Genomic DNA, 21,094 nt, shown 5'->3' on the forward strand with positions numbered 1-21,094 from the left:
TGTGTTTAGCTGCTATAACACTGCTCTAAATCTTGGGCTCACTCTCATGCATACAAGACAAGAGTTAACCTTGGTGACCATGACAAGTCACTGAAATTAAACATAAAAATTGGTTTATTTATTTGTCACCACTGCAATAATAGTTTAACTTCAACATCTTAAGCGACTGCTTTGCTCAAATAGAAACTATTTCAACCATGTTGCATGTTTATCCTGACAACAGTATAAAAGCCCCTTGACAACTGTTTCTGTTTCAAAAAGTGTCAAAGTAAAGATTTCTTATTTCCTAGATCCAACCAGATGTCCTGGTAATAATGAACTGCATAATGGCTGGTGATTATGCCTGACCAGAGGATAAGGCTCCCTTGACTCTACTGCAGACAGGAAGGTAATTACCTACATCTAGATTACAAGAGGAAACACAGGGAAGAAGATGTGTAGTTCAGCTGTGGCAGATGGAAGGAGATGTGTCAGACTATCACGCCCTATCCAATGAAACAATATCCTTGTTCTCAGTGTATGACTGGTGCATGTGTGAGCACACAGGTATTATCATAGTAATGGAGAAGTAATGTCTTTTTTCTTTATCCACTTCCAACTCTGTATGTTTTTCATCTCCTGCCTTATCATACTGGACATGCAAGACTTGAAGAATTTTTCACTAAAGAAAAAAGGTAGTGCTGCCCTTCCACATTTATAGCATAGACTAAGCGCATGATTTCAGATTTATACTCTTTTCTGTTGAGCATTGTGACAGCCAGGGTGTTAACATCCCCGACATTCATCAGAGCTGAAGTCACGCATTGAATAATTAAAAATGCCTCCCTTCTAGCACATGTTTTGGGCTTTTATTTCCACTGATTGATTGCTGAGATTTGAGAACATCTTAATAGTATTACAAGTACAGAACAATAAACAGAAGCCGACTTTCTTTCTGCAACACAATCAGGCTGAAGAGGAGTTGGATTCAATAATGACGGCATCAAAAAGCAGAGGATGTTCAAATTGTTGTAACAACATGTACAAAACATGTACTTTAAAGTTCAGCAACATGAAAGTGAACAATCTGTACAAAGGTACAGAAAGTTCTTAAAAGGTGATCAAAACAGACATGGAACAGACTATAAAATGTGGGACAGCACTGGTAATGTGAGGCCATTCTCATCTCACAGTGTCACGTAATGATGCTCTCACCTGACATCCCAAATGTGCCTTTGTTGTTGGTGTTTAGACACCCAGAGGAAAGCATCAATATGAGAGGTTTTGTGCCTAACTCTAGCCTGTTGTCTTTGTGCACAAAGGCAATCAAATTCTGATGTTTCCACCTTATATTTATTTGTTTTGATGAGAGTGTCAACAGACTGACAGCCATTGTCATTCTCCTTAACAGGCGTAGGGAGGAAGAGGAGCTTCAGGTGACTGAAGTGGCAGGAAATACCTAGGTTCATTGCAGGGCAGGAGAGAAGGGTCACATCTGACAGAAGTGAAGTGTCTGAAGCCCTGTATATAATGGCATGGTTAGGGTGTGATGCAAAGTAATATCAAGCTAGTAAAGACAGCCATCAATACAGCATGTTGCAGAACTTTCCATGACATCCACACCCATGTTATCTAAATTAAAACCTTTTCCAAACATTAGCAGACTTTTTTAAAAAGTATTTCCTCATGCCTACTTTAATATGATATATGCTTAATTACTGATAGTTGATTTTACATATAAAACTTGCATTACCAGTTTTTTCCACGCAACTTTCCAGTATCACCACAGAAAAAACAGGAAGACATAGCTAACATGCACTTAGCAGTGTCTTGGCAGAATTACAATATCTTATTTATTGATGTCATAAAGTGACCAAAGTTTGTGATGGCATGGGAATCTGGCAGCAGACCTCTTTAGAAAAAATAAAACAAAAAATAATCGATAAAATGTATCACTAAATTAAAAAGAACTTGGATAGATTTTTTACACCAAGTGGAAGATTACATTCTACTAAATTTACCACCTGACAACAATGAAAAGACAGATGTAGACCATCATGCATTCACACGATCAGAAAGGCTGTAAACACAGCCCAAGTAAATTAGATAGTGATCAGCACAGATGAAGAATACATTTTCCAATGATTAATGAATATTTATTGGAATTTAAATAAAGCGATTAATTTGATTAGAGTTAAAATTCTCAACACAGCTAAATGAACCAACACTCTCATGACTTTGTCTCTATTTGTTGTGTAATTAAGATGAAACAAAATGGTTTCAAGATTTTTTCAAAAAATTATAAGGAATTATTAGGAATGTAAAAGAAAAATTTACCTTGTAACATTTATTTGGGTCCCTGTAGACATTTTACATTTTACTCTATTGTTCTCATGTTATTTTCCATGCAGGAGTAAAATATTCATGTTTGCTCCTGTAATGTTTTTCATCTAGCTATGTGGACATGTGAATATAACATAAATTCATGTAGTGTTTGGTTTGTTTAGTGCAGTAGTACTGTTTCAGTACTGCTTTTGACTCCACAGTACTAAAACCCAAGAGCTCCAAGTTAAATAAAAATTGTCTAGCCCTTCTTTTAAAATCAAACCTTCCTCAATCACACTTTGTCAGAGCTGTGAAAGTAAAGTGGAATTTTTATGATACATCATACATGAATAATGTTTGAAGAACATGAGTGATATACATAAGAGGAGTGAATAGTTGACTTGACTGTATTTGTACCTTTAAGCCTGGTAACATATGATATACTCTACATGTAATTGTGGTGCTCCAGTGTTGCAAAGACCAGTGCTGAAGAGATTGTGCTATAAACAAACAAAAGCAGGGAAAGAGCCAACAAATAGCTGTTAAAGTAACTATTCCTGCACTGAAGTTAAAAAACTACACACTTACTCATTTCCAGAACTCTTCCCCTGGGTGATAGTCAAGGACATGCAGCAGAGTGGTGCACAGTAAGAGAGGACATCAAAGCCTTAACATCAGAGAAATCAGGAATTCAAACATGCTAACTGGATGGAGCTGAGCTTATTAAAAAGTCATGTAGATGAATCACTGTTTCTTATTTTGTTCAATGATTTTAACTTCACATCCTCTGTCTGTCAAATCACATCTAACTTAGCAATGCTTGCGAGATCTAAAACATATTCAAAGGAAACTCAATCCTACATTTACTCAATCCTCACAATTCTTGAAACTTTCATGCTGACATCTGTAGAGTGTCACAGAGTTTTGAGAAATACATGGCAACTTTCTGATAATCGTGGCAATAGCTAAAAAACACAGCTTGGCATTCCAGCTGGGCACTCTTCATAAATGATGTAGTAAAAGCAAACAAAGAGAAAATTCTTCCTGCTTATTTTAACCACGTGTCAGATCCCCTCTGAAGCATGTCTTTCACTGGCTGAAGGCAAAACACAACAGAAATGCTAAGGAAATGAAGAGAGCTACTGTAAAGGCCTGGCAGAGCATCACTAGAGAAGAAATTCAGACTCTGATCGATGTTGGTGGGTTCCAGACTTCAGGCGGTCATTGCCTTTAAAGGATTTGCAATCTAGTATTAAAGCTGGCAATTTAAAGCAACTTAAGAGAGTGCTGGTATGAGACTTGTAATCAATCCACTCTGCTCCACACAACCTGAAATTCCATTACTAATAATTGATTGGTTAGAAGGGCACTGTTCGACTATTAAGTGAGTCTAGGTTACAGGAAGCTTTAATTCCCATATTTAAGGCATGCATCTAGTAAGAACAATTACAAATTACAGTTCCTACATCCCTACATCCACACTCATATGTTAAAGTTGAAACACTATACACAATCACATCTTCTTTGTTTCATTGTGGCAGTTAAAAAAGCCAAAATATGAAATTGTGTAACTTTCCAAATATATACACATCTTCTCTCTCTTCAGTGGAGACTGTCTTCCTGTAAAATGTGAGTTTAAAAAGTTGGCTTCTGCCAACATGTCAGAACAACCAACAGTAGTTCTAGTGGCTGCAGTTATTATGACATGAGCAGAAGTTCATGTTTGGAAGAGAATAAACCATTGGATCAAGGCATTTTTGCTCCTCATCATAACAACTCCTTGATGAATCCACAGTAAGTAAGGGCCAGTACTGAGGGGGCTGTTTTACCAATTTTCAAAAGAAGCTCGCCAGTTGTCATTGCAGCTCCAAGAGATGCTCTTGTGGGTTGTACAGCATGAGGAAGTGAGGATATACGACATATGACATGTCAAACATATTTCTAGGCATCTGGTAAACCATTATTTGCAACTACTGTACAAGAAATATTTAACAACAGGTAGCTATAGTAGTAATACTTATATAACCATACTATGTATGAGTACTTATATAATACTATCTAACCCATCTAACCTTGGTTGACTTGTGGTAAGTAGCAGTGGTCCAAGTGTAATAATGCACTCCAATGCATCTATGCTGTATGTAGACAATTACTGAATTACTGAGTCCATTTTCTTGGTGTAGACACAGATGTGTTAGGTTGAAAAAAAATGCACCTAACCCTGGTCTTTGTAGCCACCCAGAAAAATGTTACGGATATTTAGTCATTTTATCATTCAATTACAGGACAGTTGTGCTAGGGCTGATACAAAAGGGGATGCTGCCACCACAAATTTCTGAAGGGGGCTTGAAAGCTGCAGCACCGCAGAGAGATGAGCTGGCTGAGGTCTTTCTTGTTTGACAGGAGCTTGACTCCCTCTAGTGTTGAGAGGACTTCCTGGCACTCAGAGCTGCAGAAGTGTTGCTAAATGTCGTCAGTTAAACTCAGGTGTTTTGCTGTTTAATTTGCGTAGCAGTTGTTCTATCCTGTCTTTTCATCACAAAAGACAATCTCAAATACAATACAAAAGCATTATGTTGGTTTGTGGCTGTAGATCTGAGTTTTACTTTAAATGCCCTGTTTAGTTTTTTTATTTTTATTCCTCACATTGAAAAACAGCTTCAAGTAATTTCTGTTCAGGTCTAAGAAGGGGAATGATTTAGTCAAGGTACAGTAGTGTGTTTTCTATTTTTAGTGTCTTAGTGTTTTTAGTTCATTCCAACTGTCTTATTTCCTCCACATGCAAGTTAAATATGAGAAGGAAGGATGAGGCCAGGTCCAAGGCAGCAGTTTCTCAGGTATGAGTGATTGTTTTTTGTTTTATTATGTATGTATGTATGTATGTATGTATGTATGTATGTATGTATGTATGTATGTATGAATATTTTTTATTAAGGAGTATAGAGGCTTCAGGAAATTGTGCCCCACCCTCACATCCAATGAGTAGAATACAAACCAGAATGTGGTTTAAAGTATTTTAATTAGCAATCTCAACCAAGTAACAGAAGGTTGATTTAGATTCAGTACATCTTCTTTTTCAAACCAATATATTTCAAGTCTATAAGCAAAAAACAAAACTAAAACTAATCTCTAATGTGAAATGTAACACTTGCTGTTCAAGGGTAATTCAGCTCTATTGTCCTCTCATCCCACATGATAATAAAGGACCACACAAAACTGAGAAGTGACCACACACAAAACACATGGTTTTAAAATGTTTAATCAGTCTTTTCATATATATTAAGTTGTCATGAGATTTTTATACATGGCTTTAGATGTTAAGCCACAGATTGTAATTTAGTTATTTAAGTGTGAAAATTTAGTGTGAATTTATGTAACACACTATGGGGCTTCTAGGTTTTCCAAGAACCTGTTGGTTAGAATTCCTTCATATGTCTTTAGGCTGTTATCTGCAGGTACAATAATATAGCAATAGACAAGTTGGGACAAAACCTGGATTCTGACTCTGCCCTATCCAGAGGCCTTTTGAAAGAAACTCAAATCACTACACATTATACCAAACCTTCTTGGAAGAGACTCAGGGATTAGGTTTGTGGAATGTTTAAGGGGTTCCCGTAGAGCTCAGGAAAGTGAATTTGTAGTACATTTTTTTCTTTTTTGTTTTTGTACCCGCAGAGTTGAATTAAATCTCTGAAATCTAAACACACTTCACTTTTCAAACAATGTAAATCAGAGTAACACTTCAGCAGCTGTTGATTTGTACTATTCCTTGGAACAAAACAGTAATATACATTACACGTCAGCTGCTGTTAAACTGGAGGGAACAGGAAAAGACCCAAAGCCTAAGGGTAAACAGAATAAGCTACAGTATCTAAAGGGATACTAGGAAGTTAAATTAAATACATGTATACTAGGAGTTATACTAAAATAGTATGCTTAAAAAGCAGTGTTCACTAATGAACTCGTAAAAACTGGGATGAGACCAGTCGTATAAGAGGTCATAAGTCATTGCCCAGCCGGGTGATCTCATCCAGCAGGAAGTCGACATCCTCTTGTTGTGTAGCAGGATTGGAGAACACGCACCGGAAGAAATTAACTTTGTCTCCCAAAGGCTGATAGCCAATCAGAACAGACCCCTGCTCCATCATTCTGTGTTTGATTCTCGGGGCCACCTGCACAAACAAAGTGAAGGTCCTCATCATTATAAACTGTGTTCTTTGTTCTGTGAGTCTCCTCTAACCTCTGTTTAGCCAGTTATAAACTGAAGTCTGTTGTAGCTGTAGTGTCTGGCTATCACTGAACCACTGTGATGTTCTGTACTGACCTGGTGGAGTCGAGTGTCTCTGTCAGGTCCAGGTGGCAGGCCTCTCATAGTAGGGGGGATGTACCAGAAGCACACATTACTGTGCTCCGGCTGTGGGAGAGGAGAAGCAAACATGACAACAAGTTCTCCACAAGTAAAGTTTCCTCTTGATGATTCTGCCATTTACTAATGACTAACAAACTTATGGTCTGTCTCCCAAGTTAAGACCTTCCAAGTTAATAATGGGATCCAAACTTTGGTAAAACCTAAAATGAATTTTCTTAATTCCAATTACTCTTAAATTATTATTTTGCTTTCATTTCTTAGTAGAACGTAACAATCTTCTGAAGACTCAAAGATATATCTGTTGTGTATCTTTTGATTTCAAATCTCAAATATGCAAATTGTTCCACATCCAACAATACTGCTTGGTAATAATAATAATAGTAATAATGTTTAATGCACCAGTCTTCGTTGTCTTATTTAAACTACGGGTTAAAGAGTTTAGATCAGTCCAACCTTTTTAGATCAGTTATGTTTATAACTGTTGTCTGATGACAGTGAAATGACCTGATCAAGTTAAGAAACTCCTTGAAAACAGGATACCCTCAATACTAAATAATCCAAGCTATTGATTTGATTTGCCTTGTTTTTAAAGACCAGTTCAAAGCCCGTCCTCCTCTGCAGTTGGTCGTACAGATATTCAGCATTCTCCAAGCATTTGTTGACCTGCGATCCAAAGCCCTCTGAGCCCTGAGAGAGTAGAGAGACAGTGAAATGTTAAACCCACAGACAGACATCTCAACGCACAGCCTTACAAAGAGGGTCAGCTGAGACATTTCAGTGAAAAAAATTAAGATCTAGCAAAAGTGAAAAACACATTTTTAAAAATAAAAATAAGTAAAATTATACACTGTTCCAGTTCAGGATTTCTGTGCATTAGTGCTGACAGATTCTTCTGACATTTATGGTCTGGTCTTTGCTTAGGCTTAATAGAATCTGTATCTTTCAGGAGGTGTCAGTCTGGACTGTGGTGACATATACATATTTTAAAGTACAAGGAACAAGGAGAGTTGTCTTATTAGGCCTTGATGGACCAGTTTCAATGTTCATTCAGTTTTATAACCCCTGTTTTGGAGTAGTTTTATGTAATCAGATAAATCTAAAATTGTTCATGTACTAGATTTGATCTTGCACAGTTGGTCGCTGATAACTGAATCCTAAATCACCAGGTCAGGCTGTGTGTCACTGTTTCAGTAGGCCACCCGCCCAGCTTTGGATTTTCCCCAGTTCTTCCTCTCCCTCTGGTCTCCACCCAGCAGCCACTTCTCTCCCTGCTCTCCTAGCCCCTGATTGCATATTGGCTCCACCTGTGTTCCCCTCCTACAAAACCTCTCCTCAGTCCTCTCCCCACTCTCAGATCGTCATCTTTTCCCAACCTGCTCTCAGCCTCCTAGCTATGCTCCTCAGCCCTGCTCCTCAGCCCTACTTCTCAGCCCTGCTCCTCAGCCCTGCTCCTCAGCCCTGCTTCTCAGCCCTGCTCCTCAGCCCTGTTCCTGCTACAGGTCTGTAGTGTCAGTTGAAACCCCCCTTAGTTTCCCGTTTTGTGTACTTTTCTATAAATAAATCTAGTTTCCGTTCATCCCTGCTTCGTCCCTTTCCCCTAAGTGTGAAACTGTGTGGGTCTGCTAAAGAGGGTTAAAACACATCACATTAGAGTCACACTGATACGGTACCAGAATACCTTTGCCTTCCACATGAGCCAAAATTTAAAGACATCCACATGTCTGCCACACTGGATGCTCTTATCTCCAGTGTCATAGCTCACATCGTAGGGTTTGTCTCTCTGGAAAAGATACTCAGCCCCCAACTCATTACAGTCCTGTAAGAGGCCCTGCAAAGCACAAAGACATGAAACACAATTAAGATACAGCTGTGATTTTTAACAATGTTAGGAGATGTGTTGAGTAGAGATGTCCTGGGCTCTATATCAGTGCTAAAGGACAGGTTAGCACACCATCAGCATTGGCTAAAGCCGTGGGTCAAGTCTGACAAGAAAGGGAAGGGTCACTGAAAATCAATGCAAAGTTGTTCTGAGTGATCACCTTCATCCTTTATCCCAGGATGCCAACATCCATATAGGGCATGAGGGGTCACTGAATGGTTTGTGTTCAATCACAAATGTGAACGTCATAGTGGCATAATAGAAGTTAGAGGGTCGTCAAAGTCATTAGGCCCTACTGTCTGAGCTCCAGATAAGTCCAAAGTATCAGGGAAATCCATCAAATTATTATAGTTGGACCAATCAAAATAGACTGACATTACTTTCCTCAAGGCCGGGTGAAAGGCAGGCCAAAGCTTGTCATGTCTTTAGTGACGATGAACAAAGGAGGATGGTTTCTTACTCTCTTCTTGATGAGTATGACAGAACACTGCAGAGGGACCCCCATCATCTTGTGAGGATTCCATGTTACAGACCAGGCTCTGAAAACAAAAGAAACTCAGACAACAATCCCAGACTGACTGACTGGAAACAGCCAGACTAAACACATTTACAAAGACAAGCAATTACTTTATCTGAGATACCATGATGGGTTTCAATGAGATCTGTGCTGTGGAAAATAACCAGACACAAAATTAGAGAAAGGAAAACAGGTCATGCCACTTTTTAGTGGAGTTGCGATTTAGTTGTACCCACCCATGGGTTGTGACAGTTGAAAAAAAGGTTTTATTTTATTCACACTGAGTCATAGGCGTCACAGACGTTCTCAAAGGAAACAACAGCTTGCTGTGTGAAGTGGTCAGGCTGTGTGTTAGTGCAGCTACCGTTCAATGCCCTGTAGTTTCATCCTGTGCCTGTCTGACATCAGCAGGCCTCCACCCCACGCTGCCTGCAGTGACATAAAACACACACACATACACATGTAGTAGTATTTCATGCTTGCTCAGAGGGCATTTGTTTATGTTTTTGTTGAAGATCTTAAACAGACACATGAAAAGACAAGGAATCAGGATTTTTCACAGCCATGTAAACGTCTACATGTCTACATTATGCATACTGTATCTGCCATAGATATGAACTGTAATGTAGTATTTGTGTGTGTTTGTGTTATAACTGTTGTTGCTGTTGACTGTTGACTGTTTTCTGCAAAGGTTTTAGAGAAAGTTAGCCTGGCAGCATAACTACATTATGCTGTTAGTCACCAAGACAATAAAAGTGAGACCACATGGTAATAGTAAAACCTTTTGGTGGTTATGCCCATAGATGACTGGCTAATCCACTTATTGGAATTCATCCCTGGAGTATCAGCAGTGGTGGCAGCACCAAATCAAGTGGTGAATGACAGAAGTGAATGGAAACAGTTTCAATGGAAGATGCAGGAAAATTATGTACATACATATATATATACAATCAAAGCACGGTGAGCACTTTAGTGGATGATGGTAACAGAATATGGAACAACAGATGTCGATAAACCTTACATCAACATGCATCCACAGATTGTGTCCATGGCATATGTCTGCAATGTCATTGAAAGGATCAAAGGCTCCGTACACTGTGGTGCCTGCTGTCGCATTCACATAGAATGGAACCAAACCCTGAAAAGAGAGAACTAAGGTTGGTCTCTTTGTATTCAAAGTATGGAACGTACTGTGACTGTATCATAGATATAATACATTACAGTGCCGTTTCTCAAAAATAATTTCACATGGAACCAGAAAGTAATGACCAGAAACCAGAAAATATGAGTTAATATGTTATTTTCCATCATACCCTTTCTTCAGCTGCAACAATGGAAGACTCAAGTTCAACAGGAATCATTTTCCCACTTAAAGAACAAAAAGTAGATGAAAGTTCATCAACAATATGTAACTGTAACATACAAATACACAGGATATGTATTTATTATACCCTTGACAGTAGCTTGCTGTCTAAAGGTAAACTAAATGACTTTATATATATATATAATAATACATAGATAATGATAAGAGTAATTATCAGATTGAACAGCAAAATAGTCAAATGTATGTTAAATATGAAGGATTTACTAAGCAGATGAAGACTCTGGACATCAAGTTAAAATGTTTCACTGCTCATCTAGGTAGCTGCTGTCTGAGGAAAGTCTGAGGTTTTGATTTTTTACCTGACCTAATGAAGCTTGTTAGATGGCCAGTACATACTTTAAAGCTTGAGTAGGGAAGAGCGATTGGGTTATACGGATAACTCTTATAACCCTTTTTTAATATGGGTTGTTAGGTGTGGCCTCCATGTTGGACATTTTAAATTGTCCTAATGTTCCTGGCGATGGATGAAAGGACAGGGAGAGAGATGGGAGAGATTTCACACCTTCCAGATCCAATAAATGTGTTTTCTATGCCACATGAATAGAAATATTACCTCAAAACACATGCACAGGCCCATATAAAACTGCAACAGGTGAGCAAACATTTCCTTTGTCATGCATTACATTGACTTTTGTGTCAAGCTTACCCACCTTTCATCACATTTCACCATTAACACATTCTCACTGCCCATCCCCAGCACGGCTGCAGATTTCTTTACTGAATAGTGGCTCTGTATGGATGAAAGACTGTCATGTTCGTTTGTCTGACTTCAAACACATACACTTTTCATTCAGCTCAAAGACATCACTGCATTGTTTGGTTCTGAGAAGATGTTTTAAAATAAAATAGTTTGATTAGGCAAAAAAGTCTGTGTGTTATATGATTCTTAGCAGATGGGACTATTATGGTTTATTTATTCTGGCTTACGTAACTTGTACTAAAAAAAAAAGGTAACAATTTCCATTGACATTTTATAGACCCTTCTAAGTTTACAAGACCAACCTCTCTGCCAGAGAACGACGTCTTGTGGTCCCCTCACCTCACCGAAAAAAGACTCAAGGCTAAACTTTTCCCTTCAGTGGTTCCACGATGATGGAACGACCTACCCACCTCTGCACGCTCAGGAACCTCACTACCAATTTCCAAATTCCTGCTAAAAACTGAACTATTCGCAACTTTCCCTGCATTTAAATATTAATAAAAAAGTGTACAACTTGCACTTACACCTCATGAAGTGGAATCAGTTCTTCCTAGACCACAATACTGTTAGGTTTCTCCTTGACTTAGATATTTCGCATTGTTTCTCAATCATATGTTGCTTTGGAAAAAAGCATCTTCCAAATGACTTAATGTAAATGTGGAGCAGGATGGAGATAAAATGATGAGTTAGAGGAACTAAGCCAATTTTATTTAGCAATTATTATAACTACAACCTTTCAATTAATATTAAGTTTTGTTTTTTACGTCATGTTGGCTGTTCCAGAGTACTAGTCTAACATAAAAAAATATGTAGGACTAACTTCTTAAAAACATCCATGTAAACTGTTAGAACCAAAATGTGTTTAAATGTATGTTCATGAAATTCTTAACATTACAAGTTTTTATTTTAATAAAAATGATGTGTTACATGTTCAGAGGTGAAGATGGCCAGCTGAGGTAGAGCTCTCATCCCTCTGGTCTTCACCTCTGGGTAGAAGTAATACCTGGCCACCAGGATGCTGTACAGGTTGGATATTGTACCACCTTCATAAAACAGAGTAGTAGATACTACTGTTATTGCATTATGGCCTAATATTTTACAATAAAAACTGTTACTGTTTACCGTTACGATACTTTCAATACAGTTAAGATACTTTCTACCACGTGATGTCAAACAAATACAGTTCTCACGGTTTCAATATAGATGTCAGGAGGTAGCAAGTGTTGTTTCAGAACAATGCGTAACAAAGTACTGTATATTTCCACAATGGTGCACACCAAAACTTTGAACACCACAGTTCACACACTCAAGCACAAAGTAAAAAAAAAAAGACTGCCTTTTTCTAATAGCAGCCCATCCTTCTATCCATTTCTGCTGCATCTTTCTCACACAACCTACCTGGGCAGAAGATACCATCTCCCTCATCATCAGACCATCCCACAATGCCTTGCATCTTCTTTAGCAGAACTTCCTCCATGAGAATGAAGACTGGAGACACTTCATATGTAAACCTGTAAAGACAGTGATGTATCATATTCAGATTGAAAAAAACTCACTTCTCGTAAAGATTAAATTTAATTATTAAATTTGCAAATCTGCATTAAACAAAGCACTCAAAACATGGGAGGAGGACAAACAGGGCACCAGCAAGTGTGCAATACGGTGATGTAGCACAACATTGCTGTGATGCAGTGATCCGGTGACAGGTTTAAACCTGCACTTCTGCAATATGACAAAGCTCACAGAGGATGTGGAACAACAGAGAGAAGTTAGTGATTCCCTTGCTTTATGCTAATCTGCAATTATCAGGTTGTATAAATTAAAACAAAATGAATGAAAAGATGGTAGGAGACAGGCAGCTTAAATTAAAAGAAACTGCTCCACATGAAAATAGTTCAACTTTGAGGTTATCTCAAATTAAATGTCTCAACTTCATTACTATACACAGACAGGGGTATAAATGAGAATTATGAAACCACTCATCTCAGCTGTACTTCATGGCAATATCATCATTTGACATTTTTTGGGTCAAACAATGGGTCAAAATGTAACATGAGTAATGAACTTCCATAGGAATGCTCATTTCTACATTTCATTGTGTAATGTTAAGTGAAAAACTAACCTGCCAAATAAATGCACTGCATTTAATGTTTCTCTATCAAACGTAGTGGAGTAAAGTAGCAAAATATGGGAATAGTGAAGAGTACCTCAAATACCTAAGTACATTAGTTGAATAAATGTTCTCAGTTACTTTCCACCACTGGTGATGAAGACTTACATGTTACTGTTGGCTGTAGAGGTTAACCACTCGCCAGCTAGACCAATTAGATCCAGACCAGAAGACAGTTGATTGAAGAAACGGGGATGGCCTGGAAAAACAAAGGTCAGGTCAAGAAATCCATTAGCTAAAAAGATAGAGCCATAGCTGTCGAGGCATGCGAGTAGTGCAGCTGTACATGGTGATGAAATGGGTGTGTCATGAGATATATATAAACCTGAGTGATTATTTCAATCTGGGTTAAGGTCTCAGGTCATTTTATGTGTGCACACTTTATAATTGTGTGGTATTTTGCATCTAAACGTTTATTGATTTTGTTAGCTTAAGGAGCTTCTTTACATCACACACACCTGTATTGACTCCATACTTGAGGGTGTCTCTACAGTCCACTAGTATCTGTTCCAGAGTTTCTGGTTTGTCTGTCAGCTGCAGACTAAAGCCTTCTAGTCCCTCCTTCAGCTGATGAGGATGGTGGAAGTCCAGGACCTACAGAACAGGGAGTGTCTTCTATTAGTGTACATATAAACACAACTTTTTCTACTTCATTCCTCTTCACATACTTTCATAGCCTGTTCTGGCTGTATTCAAACAAATTCACTAATTCTGCCCCACAAATGTGTTTCTTATGCTGCTGTATAACATGAAGCCTCTATCATTAAATCATTACACTCTCCTCTAAAAGTATTGGAACAGTAGGGTCATTTCCTTTATTTCAAAAGATGAATATGAGACAAAAGATCAACAGTTCAGCTGTTATTTCCAGCGTTTACATCTGGGTCCAATAGACAACTTAAAAGATAGCACCTTTTCTTTGAACCTATGTGAACAAAGGTATTGTAAAATGTAGACCTAATACAGATAAACGTGAATAAGACTTTAAATGTAGAGGCAAATGTTCTTCCAGGCTTTCACTAGAACCTCTTTCAGTTGCTGTTTTGGGTGGTTGCACCTTTCTGTCTCCTCTTTAGCAGGTAAAATGCAGGAGACTAACTTGTCCAGTAAGTAAGAAACTTCTTTGTTATTTTGACAGTCAGTTGTTTTGTCTCATCACTCTATAAAACTCTGTACCAGAATTTTTGAGGCTCATTTCTGTACTTTTTGGTAAATTCCAGCCTGGCCTTTCCTGTCTTCTTGCTAATGAGCGGTTGGCATCTTCTGTCACTGTCTGTACTTTTGTTAATGAAGTCTTCAGTGAACAGTAGATTGTGATACCTTGACTCCTGCCTTCTCACAATGTTTCTCTCAACAACTGCTGTTGTCTTTTTTAGTCTACCCTTTCAACATCCGTATGTTATTTTGTACACCAGTGGTTTCTTTCTTCTTCAGAACATTTTAAATGCTTGTACTTGCTATGGCTAATGTTTGTGTAAAGGCTCTCATTGATTTTCTGTCTTCTCTCAGCTTCACTGTTGCTTATTTTTCACCCATAGACAGCTCTCTGGTTTTCACGTTGGTTACACCTCATAACTATAAATGCAGGCGGATCAAGTAAAACCAATATCAGAAACTGAGCGTAGACATTCAGTGCTATTTATTGTTCAATGTAATAGGACACATCACAAATGTAATGAATGAGTGAATTATGAATGATTTCTGCCTATAATTTCCTGTCCAGCAGATAGTTAATACAAATTGCTGACTACCTTGCCACTCCTTCGACTTGACTTGCAGATGTAACCCAGCAAGATGTTCAGTAGCTCATGCAGAAATTCCTTGGTCACCTTCTCACCACCTGAAGCTGGGAGCAAATCTGTGCACACAAAAATACAGTAGCATGGAAGAAATGTCATGCACACATCACTGGCACAGACAAAATAAAAAAAAACACTCTAACACTTAGTTTTCAGTTGCTGCATCCCATCTCAACAGTGATGTAATGACACACAGATGGTACTTTTATCAACATAAAAAGGCAGAAGTGGTAGTACATATCTATATATACACGTACAGTATACAGTATATATATATATATGTGTATGTGTGTGTGTGTGTGTGTGTGTGTGTGTGTGTGTGTGTGTGTATAAATAATAATAAAGAAATACATATATAAATTCTTCACTCGCTTCTTCCTTTGGAGCGATCTTATTCCTTCAAGCTCAGGTCCTCTACCAGAGGCCTGGGAGCTTGAGGGTCCTGCACAGTATCTTAGCTGTTCCTAGTACTGATGTTGTTCCTGGGATCTGCTGAAGCCACTCTCCCAGTTTGGGAGTTACAGCCCCCAGTGTTCCTATCACCACTGGTACCACTTGTGCCTTCACCTTCCACACTTTTCTATCTCTTCTTTCAGCCCTTGGTATTTCTCCATCTTCTCGTGCTCCTTCTTCCTGATGTTGCTATCACTTGGGTTGCTACATCTATCACTACAGCCTTGTTCTTCTGTTTGTCCACCACTACTATGTCGGGTTGGTTGGCCATTACCAGTTTGTCAGTCTGTATCTGGAAGTCCCACAGGAGCTTAGCTCTGTCATTCTGAACCACCTTTGGAGGTGTGTCCCATTTTGACTTTGGGACTTCCAGCCTGCACAGATGTTCCTGTACACTATGCCGGCCACTTGGTTATGGCGTTCCATGTATGCCCTGCCTGCTAGCATCTTGCATCCCACTGTTATGTGCTGGATTGTTTCAGGGGCATCTTTGCACTGCCTGCACCTGGGGTCCTGCCTGGTATGGTAGATCCCGGCCTCTTTTGATCTTGTACTCCTGCTCCTGTGCTGCTAGGATTAGTGCCTCTGTGCTGTCTTTTAGTCCGGCTTTGTCCAGCCACTGGTAGGATTTGTCGACATCAGCCATCTGCTTGTCCTTCCATGAGGGTTCCTCTTCTTCCTTCCCTTGCAACCTCTGGTTTCTGCTGCCTGAGGTATTAACTAAGCACACCATCAGTTGGGGCCAGATTCCTAATTTATTCATGCCTTCTTTCTTCCACTTAGCGTACAGTCTCAGGGTGCTGGATTTGGGGTGAAACCCTCAGTGCATTTTAAGGAGCTTCCTTGTGTTGATGTCAGTGGCTTCCATCTCCACTTTTGGTCAGCTTATTATGCCAGTGGGATACCTGATGACTGGGAGGGCGTAGGTGTTGATTGCCCGGACTTTGTTCCTCCCATTCAGCTGACTTCTCAGGACTTCACTTACCCTTTGGAGGTACTTGGTAGTTGCTGTTTTCCTTGCGGCCTTTTCGTGGTTACCATTTGCCTGTGGGATTTCAAGGTATGTGTAGCTATCCTCAACATCTGCTATCTTGCCTTCTGGTAGTTCTATCCCCTCAGTTCTGACTCCCTTCCCTCTCCTTGCTACCATCTGACCACACTTATCCAGTCCGAATGACATTCTGATGTCTTGGCTGTATATCCTTGTGGTATGTATCAGCGAGTCAATGTCTCGTTCACTCCTGGCATACAGCTTGATGTCATCCATGTAGAGGAGGTGGCCGATTGTTGTGGCATTCCTTAGTTGGTATCTGTAACCAGTCTTGGTGATGATCTGGCTGAGGGGGTTCAGGCCTATGGGCCAATCGGCTTGAAGTTGGCCTCCAGGATTGTTTTCCACTTTCCCATTGAGTTCTGGACAAATGTTCATATATATGCATACATATATATATATATATGTGTGTGTGTGTGTATATATATATATATATATATATATATATATATATATATATATATATATATATATATATATATATATATATATGTGTGTGTGTGTGTGTGTGTGTGTGTGTGTGTGTGTGTGAGGATCAGATCACATTTTGTGACAAATTAATGCAAGAAACCACAAAATTCCAAACAAAATGTCTGTTAGACACATTTTATAGGGAGAATATCAATTACAGAATGTAGACCAGAAACCCTTAAACACAGACCACAAACACAAAAATGTTAATAAAAATTGTTATTGATAAGCAGATCATTTTATTTAAAGACTTTAAAGTGCACCACACCTGGACAACCTGAGCTCTCACCTTTGCTGTAGATGATACTGAAGTCAGTAGGTGCCTGTCTTCTATTTGTGGCTGCTGCTGAGATCTGTTTGTGGCTTCCAGCTGAGTCAATGATTCTGTCTGTACAAAAGTGGAGAATATACCATGATAGGACATATCACGCACTGTCCTAGTTAAGTGTCTAGAACTTGAATGGATGTTCAACACAAGTCATACTCTAGGGGAAAAACAAGACTTGTAATTATCTCCTTAGACATCGCTGACAGACTATTGGGAGGAGTATAGGATCATTTCTAAAGCTATCAGTGTCCCCAAACAACAGCTGCCTCAGTAATTGCAAAGTCTGAAAAGCAGATAAGAAGGGCTGTCACAGGACTGTCAGAAGTGTTGCTCGCCTTAGTATAGTGATCTGGGTGGAAAATGTTAAAAGATAACCTTGTGATGCCAGTAGCAAATTCTAAAAGCAGCTGATTACACACACTCTGCCCTCCCCTGCCTGTGGGGTGGGAGAGTGGACTAAGAAGGATCAAGACATAGGTTTAGCTTCAGTGCTGCTAGGCATACTGAAAATGCAAAACGAAAATCTCAATCTAGTGTCACAGTGAAACAGCACGTTGGTCTGGATCTGGACATATTTTGTTTTTAGAAGATGCTAAGCAGGAAAAGGCATTGTGTTTAAGGTGTCTGGCTACCAGAGTAAGATAATGCTATGAATCACCTCCAACATTTAAAAAAGCACCACTAGGCAGTGATGATGATTTAAACATTGTTCTGAATTGTTGAATGAAAGCATTTGTTTGATGTTTTTTAAATTGTGCTTGTGCCTGTGTGTGGCCAACATGAAAGAGCAAATGTAATGTTAGTAGTATAATTAGTCTACTATAACAAATCGTTTTATATAGCAACTCTCTACCTTATTGGTACTTAAATTGCTTTACACTGCTTCTTATTTATCCATTCACACACACAATCATACGTTTATACATCATTCTCGTAGGTACCAGGGACCATATCTGGTGCTGCTGAAATGGTATGGAAGGGAGAATGAAGTCACACCTCAAGGTGCCAAAAAGACCTAAACTGGGGGAATTAAGGGGATGGTAGGGACCTGTGGTGAAAAGATAGCTTCCACCAAGTGCTACTAAAATGCTGCAGCCAGATTTCTAACTGAAATTAGCAATAGAGATCAAATTTCTCCTACATTAGCTTCTCTCCACTGGCTCCAGTTCAGGTTCGTGAGGTATACGCCTTCTTTACTCAACTCAACTTTACTTTTAGGACTAGGCTTAAAATGTCCTACAAGGAACTGTCTGAAGTTTTATTATGTGAAAATGACTCAAGAAGTGCTTGTGCTGATATTGTGTTTTTTTACATACATACAAAAAGTTTGAAAATTATTGTATCAATGTTGTGAAGAAAAAAAGTACATTTTACATTAAAAGACCTCATTTTCAATAATAAAAGGTTTGGAAAAACACAACCATCATCATAAACCATTTCACAGTCTCCATTTGTCTTCTCCATGCCTAATTACTGATTTGTGGTCTGACTATTTAGAGTGGAAAAAAAAAAAAACCAATATGAACCATTTAATTTTTGTATACTGTAATTTACTTACTTATTTACTTAACTTCTATCTTCAGTTCCTGACAGTGGTTTAAATGTCTTATTAGATTACATATGACGATGGCTAAGTCTACTGCTCATTCAAGTTGAGCAACATGGTGAATCGTGGTCCAATTATCTTTGTTTTTCATTATAAAGGGAATCAGTGCATACAGACTAGACTAGTCCAGGTAACAAGTAATACAGTGTGAGAAATCAGGGTCAGTCACAGATACTGTATGTAACAATTCCAGTGATCAAATATAGTACAGTGACTAAAATGGCTTTTGAATAAATATACAACACCTACATTAGATACAAAAATATTATGACAATTATCAAGTCGTTTGAGATACTGTAGCACTGTAAGCATATTTACTGTGCTAACTCAATTTATAGAAAAGTTAAATGTTAGTAACCTTTGAGTCCTCAGGTGGCACTGCAAAAGAAACCCTTGTTACTGTGATGAATATAACCACACAGGCTCAGGACTACTTTGGAAAACCAGTGTCACTAAATACAGTTCACCTCTGCATCAAGAAATGCAACCTGAAACTTTATTACACAAGGCCAAACATCAGTTCTGTGCAGAAATAGAGGCCAAGTTCTCTGAGCCGGTGCTCATGTCAGATGAACCAAAGAACAGTGGAAGCATGTTCTGTGGTCAGACCACTGTAAATTCCTATTCAAGAATTTTGTGGAACGGCCCATTTATTTTCATTACCATAACCTATAAGTAAAACTATAAGATTTATATTTTCAAGCTAATTTAACTTAAAAATTTGAGTTTACATTGACAGAACTTATAAACATTAGTTGTTCTGACTTGAAGTCTTAATTCATAATTTAACTTAAAATTATGAGTTAAATTAATCTGTGATCATGGATGTTGGGTGCCATCAAGGCAATGTCTTTTCCAAAGTCAGTGGATATTTCAGCAGGACAATGCCAAGACTCATTCTGTATGTGCTACAACAACAACACAGGCTGCAGTTCAGGTCTTCGTCACACTGAGAATGGTGCATCATGACCACGGGCTGATGAGCCGCTGAAATCTTGAATCCCAACTGTGTTTGAGTGTGTCAAACTCTATATTTGCACACATATACAAAATGCATTTGTTTTAATTCAAATATATGTTATTCATTTTTTACAAAAACACTTAAAGATAAATAAAAGAGTAACAAATCACAGATTTTAATTTGTACTGCATGTTAGCAAAAAAGTGGGTTTTTAGCAGTTTCAAGTGACTGCAACATCAAAAAGAAGGAAGCTGGACCTGAAAGTTGAAGTGGAGAGGATGTGGAAAGTGAAAGCCGCAGGAGCACTTAGGGCTCATAAGAGAGGCTCCGCCAGAATCCAGGAGCAAGATCAGAAGTATCTGTCCAGACGAGCACAGTGTAGGCTACAGCTAAGATACTGAGCACAACAGGCAGAGGGGCCAAAGTTAAGGATTACAAGATCACCACACTGCACTATTACAACGCCTAGAGGATGTTATCATGTTCCTACCTGACAGCTCTAAGAAATCCATATCAGTACAAATGAGTGTCAGGTCTGCAGAGATGTCCCAGATCAGTCTCCTTGAAACTCCTTTTAGGTTAATAGCAGTCAGATAAATGAGATTTCTTCCGTTCCGTCTTTCTGTGGCTAGATCTGTGAGCCTGCTGGTTTCTCAGCAGGCAGACAGAGACACAGGTACAGAGGGGCGTGGTCTGCAGCCACCTGCCGTGTTGCTGTCACTCCCGCAGAAAGCAAAGACACCTCCCATGATACTGCAGTTGTGTAACACGATGCAAGGAGGAGATGCCAGTATCACTCCGACCTGTTCGGTTTAGTTCACCTAAACACACCACTTCCCTTTGCTGTTATTCAACCTAAGTGTGACCGGCAGTGCTGGAGGAACAGGAACGCGTAAAAGCAGCCTGTGCTGTGATCCTGACATCTAGCGGTCACAATAGCAGCTGCATTTGAAATCAATCATCACCTCCTTTTAATGTAAACTAACTCGCGGTTCACAAACGTGTCAAGCTTGAAAACAGACAAAACATTTTAATCATTTATCATTTCATAATATCACGATTTTGATTTGTACATAAAGTGTTGTATTAAAAATAAAGAAAG

General features: G+C 38.8%; 1 protein-coding gene across 1 annotated transcript; it reads right to left on the reverse strand.

Moving 5' to 3' along the window:
- Positions 1 to 5,547: 5,547 nt before the first annotated feature.
- On the reverse strand, positions 5,548 to 20,663 carry zgc:163121 (PLP-dependent decarboxylase). The gene is made up of 16 exons (XM_026373650.1): positions 20,483 to 20,663; positions 17,387 to 17,485; positions 15,075 to 15,181; positions 13,782 to 13,917; positions 13,432 to 13,522; positions 12,552 to 12,664; positions 12,081 to 12,196; positions 11,104 to 11,183; positions 10,383 to 10,437; positions 10,091 to 10,207; positions 9,434 to 9,498; positions 9,013 to 9,091; positions 8,352 to 8,501; positions 7,253 to 7,360; positions 6,629 to 6,718; positions 5,548 to 6,476 (listed from the first exon to the last, which is right to left on the reverse strand). The coding sequence occupies exons 1-16, from the start codon at positions 20,502 to 20,504 to the stop codon at positions 6,303 to 6,305; spliced, it is 1,602 nt and encodes a 533-aa protein (XP_026229435.1). The 5' UTR covers positions 20,505 to 20,663; the 3' UTR covers positions 5,548 to 6,302.
- Positions 20,664 to 21,094: the final 431 nt, after the last annotated feature.

The sequence above is a fragment of the Anabas testudineus genome, chromosome 17 (genome assembly GCF_900324465.2).
Source record: "Anabas testudineus chromosome 17, fAnaTes1.2, whole genome shotgun sequence".
Lineage (NCBI taxonomy): Eukaryota > Metazoa > Chordata > Actinopteri > Anabantiformes > Anabantidae > Anabas > Anabas testudineus.